The 2,580-nt window shown below is 37.4% G+C and overlaps 2 protein-coding genes across 3 annotated transcripts in view; one reads left to right on the top strand and one right to left on the bottom strand.

Annotated features, from left to right (window-relative positions):
- LOC110033393 (structural maintenance of chromosomes protein 3) overlaps nt 1–2,580 on the bottom strand; it is a gene marked incomplete at its 5' end in the record, with an annotated part of 51,250 nt that overhangs the window by 41,780 nt on the left and 6,890 nt on the right.
- Nucleotides 7–2,580, top strand: part of LOC110033394 (condensin complex subunit 2) — a gene marked incomplete at its 3' end in the record, with an annotated part of 32,200 nt that continues 29,626 nt past the window's right edge. The window contains 6 exon segments of one of the 2 annotated variants that reach the window (XM_020737357.1): nt 7–450; nt 554–658; nt 742–874; nt 1,145–1,224; nt 1,296–1,356; nt 1,436–1,636. In XM_020737357.1, coding sequence (XP_020593016.1) covers nt 151–450; nt 554–658; nt 742–874; nt 1,145–1,224; nt 1,296–1,356; nt 1,436–1,636 — 880 coding nt within the window. 2 annotated transcript variants of the gene reach the window in all.

Genomic DNA, 2,580 nt, shown 5'->3' on the forward strand with positions numbered 1-2,580 from the left:
GAGAGAGAGATTTGAGTTCTCCGGCGACGTAGAGAGAGAGAGACAGAGCGAGATTTGAGTTCTCCGGCGAGGTAACGCTGTTGTCAATCTCAGACGGAGAAGCAAACGGAAACTGTGTCGAATTCCTTATAAGACAAAAAATTGTAAGTCATGTCGTCGGCAGAAGACGAAAAGGCGATGCCGACGATCTCCACGGCGGCGATGGTGAAGCAGAAGGGCTGTATTCCGATGGCTCCCCGTCTCTTATCTCCCACCCACAACTCTTTTCCACTGGGTTCGAACGACGATGAACTCGAGCGTGCGCAGGCCCGCGCGGCCCGCATTGCCTCTATTCGCCGCAAACCCGCCGCCAACATCGACCCCGCCTGCTCTCCTTCTCGTCCCAACCTTCTCAACCACGAGCAGATCATGGATCTGCTCAATAATTGCCTCAAGCTCGCCAGCGAAAATGTTTGCATTTATATCCTTCCCCTCCTTAGGGTTTCAGTAGATGCTATTCAGAGCTTTTATTTTGTCTCCTTTTTTGCCCATTGTGGTTTTTATCTTCAAGCAGAAGATTAATCAGAAGAACACATGGGAGCTGAACCTGATAGACCATCTTAGCGAGATCATCCAAAATAAACCTGAAGTGGACGACGCGGAAACTAATTTCCAGAAGGTAGCCGTCCCATTATTTGTTTCTGTTTTTAGGATTTTCGTTTACAAGTTTGCTATATTGTGTTGATTTGATGATTTAATCAGTTGTTTTGGTCCAAGGCAAGCTGCACTTTGGAAGCCGGAGTGAAGATATACTCGTTGAGAGTTGATTCATTGCATTCTGAAGCTTATAAGGTCCTTGGAGGGATCAATAGAGTTGGCCGGGAAGATGGGAATGGTAACTCTTTTTCTTTGATTTTAGGTTTTGGAACAATTTTGTTTCTGGGTAGGTGGATAACGCATTAAGCTCTCTGTTCTATAATTTTCTGTTTTGAACACACTTCTTTGACCTTATTGGGCACCATTATCTAGATGACTTGTGTTAGATTTACCGTTTAGTTTGGATTCCACCAACAAGTGCATGTTAGGCGATGAAATAGAAGCTATCCTCAGTGATTATAACTTCCGAACATGCAAAAACATAATGAAACTCCTTATATATTTGCAGAGAATTTAGCAGAACGAAACCATGTTCACGATAGGACGGAACAAGAAGAAGGCGTTTCCAGGAAAGAAGTTCAGCGAAAGGTATACCATACAATACGTCAATCTCACATTCATATTTTCGGTTTATAGTTAGAATTTTATGCTTCTTGCAGTTGTCTCCATTATCGACACTGGAAACCTCCTTTGAGGCGCTAAACATTAAGAAGTTTGATGGTAAGAAACGATGAAGCTCACAGATTTCAAACCTTTTGATGCCTCCGCACGATCACTCTGATGTTCTGTGTTTGAACAGTGGCTTTCACTGTGGATCCTCTTTACCATCAAACCTCTGCCCAGTTCGATGAAGGTGGTGCTAAGGGTCTCTTACTAAACAACCTTGGTATATATGGCAGCTGCCGTGTTCTGTTTGATTCTCTCGAAGTTCCTGAGAAGTGTATCTTGAATGACACAGAGAGTGACCAGTCTGGTGTGATTGACTTGTCATTTGCTAAAGGTATGCATGTAAATTTTTTTTTTAATGGGCATGGGCATATACTATGCATATTGCCCAAATCATATGTCTTTACATATTTAACATCTCAATTTTGCATTTTACATTTAAACCACCCAACTCCCCCATAAAAAACTGCCACCATTTTAACTTTTAAAAAGTGATATACATCTTTTCATGCATGGGTAAAAATTGAAGTATAGGTGCTAGATATATAAATACTTATGAATTGAGTGGTATGTATGTGAGTTTTCCTTTTTCTTTTTTTTTAGGTCTTTTAGAGTAATTTACATCCACCCAATTTGTATGCATTTGCCTATCTAGCATAAAAAAATTATTTTTTTACATTTATACCTTTCTTTTTTTTTAGGTCTTTTAGAGTAATTTACATATACCACCCAATTTGTATGCATTTGCCTATCTAGCATCAAAAAATTATTTTTTTACATTTATACTGCCTAAATAATTCTTATCACATAAAAAAAGAAAAACCACCATTTTTACTTTTAAAGGTGAGATGTACATTTTCATGAATAGGTGAGGTGGTTTATATGTAAAAATTGAAGTTTAGATGTTAAATATGTAAATACATAAGAATTGAGTGATATGCATGTAAATATTTCTATTTCTTTTTAGGCCCATTTACACAAATACCACCCAATTCATATGCTTACACATCTAATATATAAACTTCGCTTTATTCATTTATATCACCTAAATCTTTCTAATAACATAAAAAATACCACAGTTTTAACTTTGAAAAACTGAAATACACCTTTTCATGCATAGGCAAGACCATATTGATGTAAAAATTGAAGTTTAGGTCTTGGATATGTGAATAAATAAGAATTGAGTGGTGTATATACATTTTTTTGGGGCATTTATATAGATACAACCTTATTCATAAGTATTTACATATCTAACATTTAAAATTTGTTATTTTTTTT

This window comes from Phalaenopsis equestris, unplaced genomic scaffold, assembly GCF_001263595.1.
Source record: "Phalaenopsis equestris unplaced genomic scaffold, ASM126359v1 Scaffold001167, whole genome shotgun sequence".
NCBI classification, from domain to species: Eukaryota; Viridiplantae; Streptophyta; class Magnoliopsida; order Asparagales; family Orchidaceae; genus Phalaenopsis; species Phalaenopsis equestris.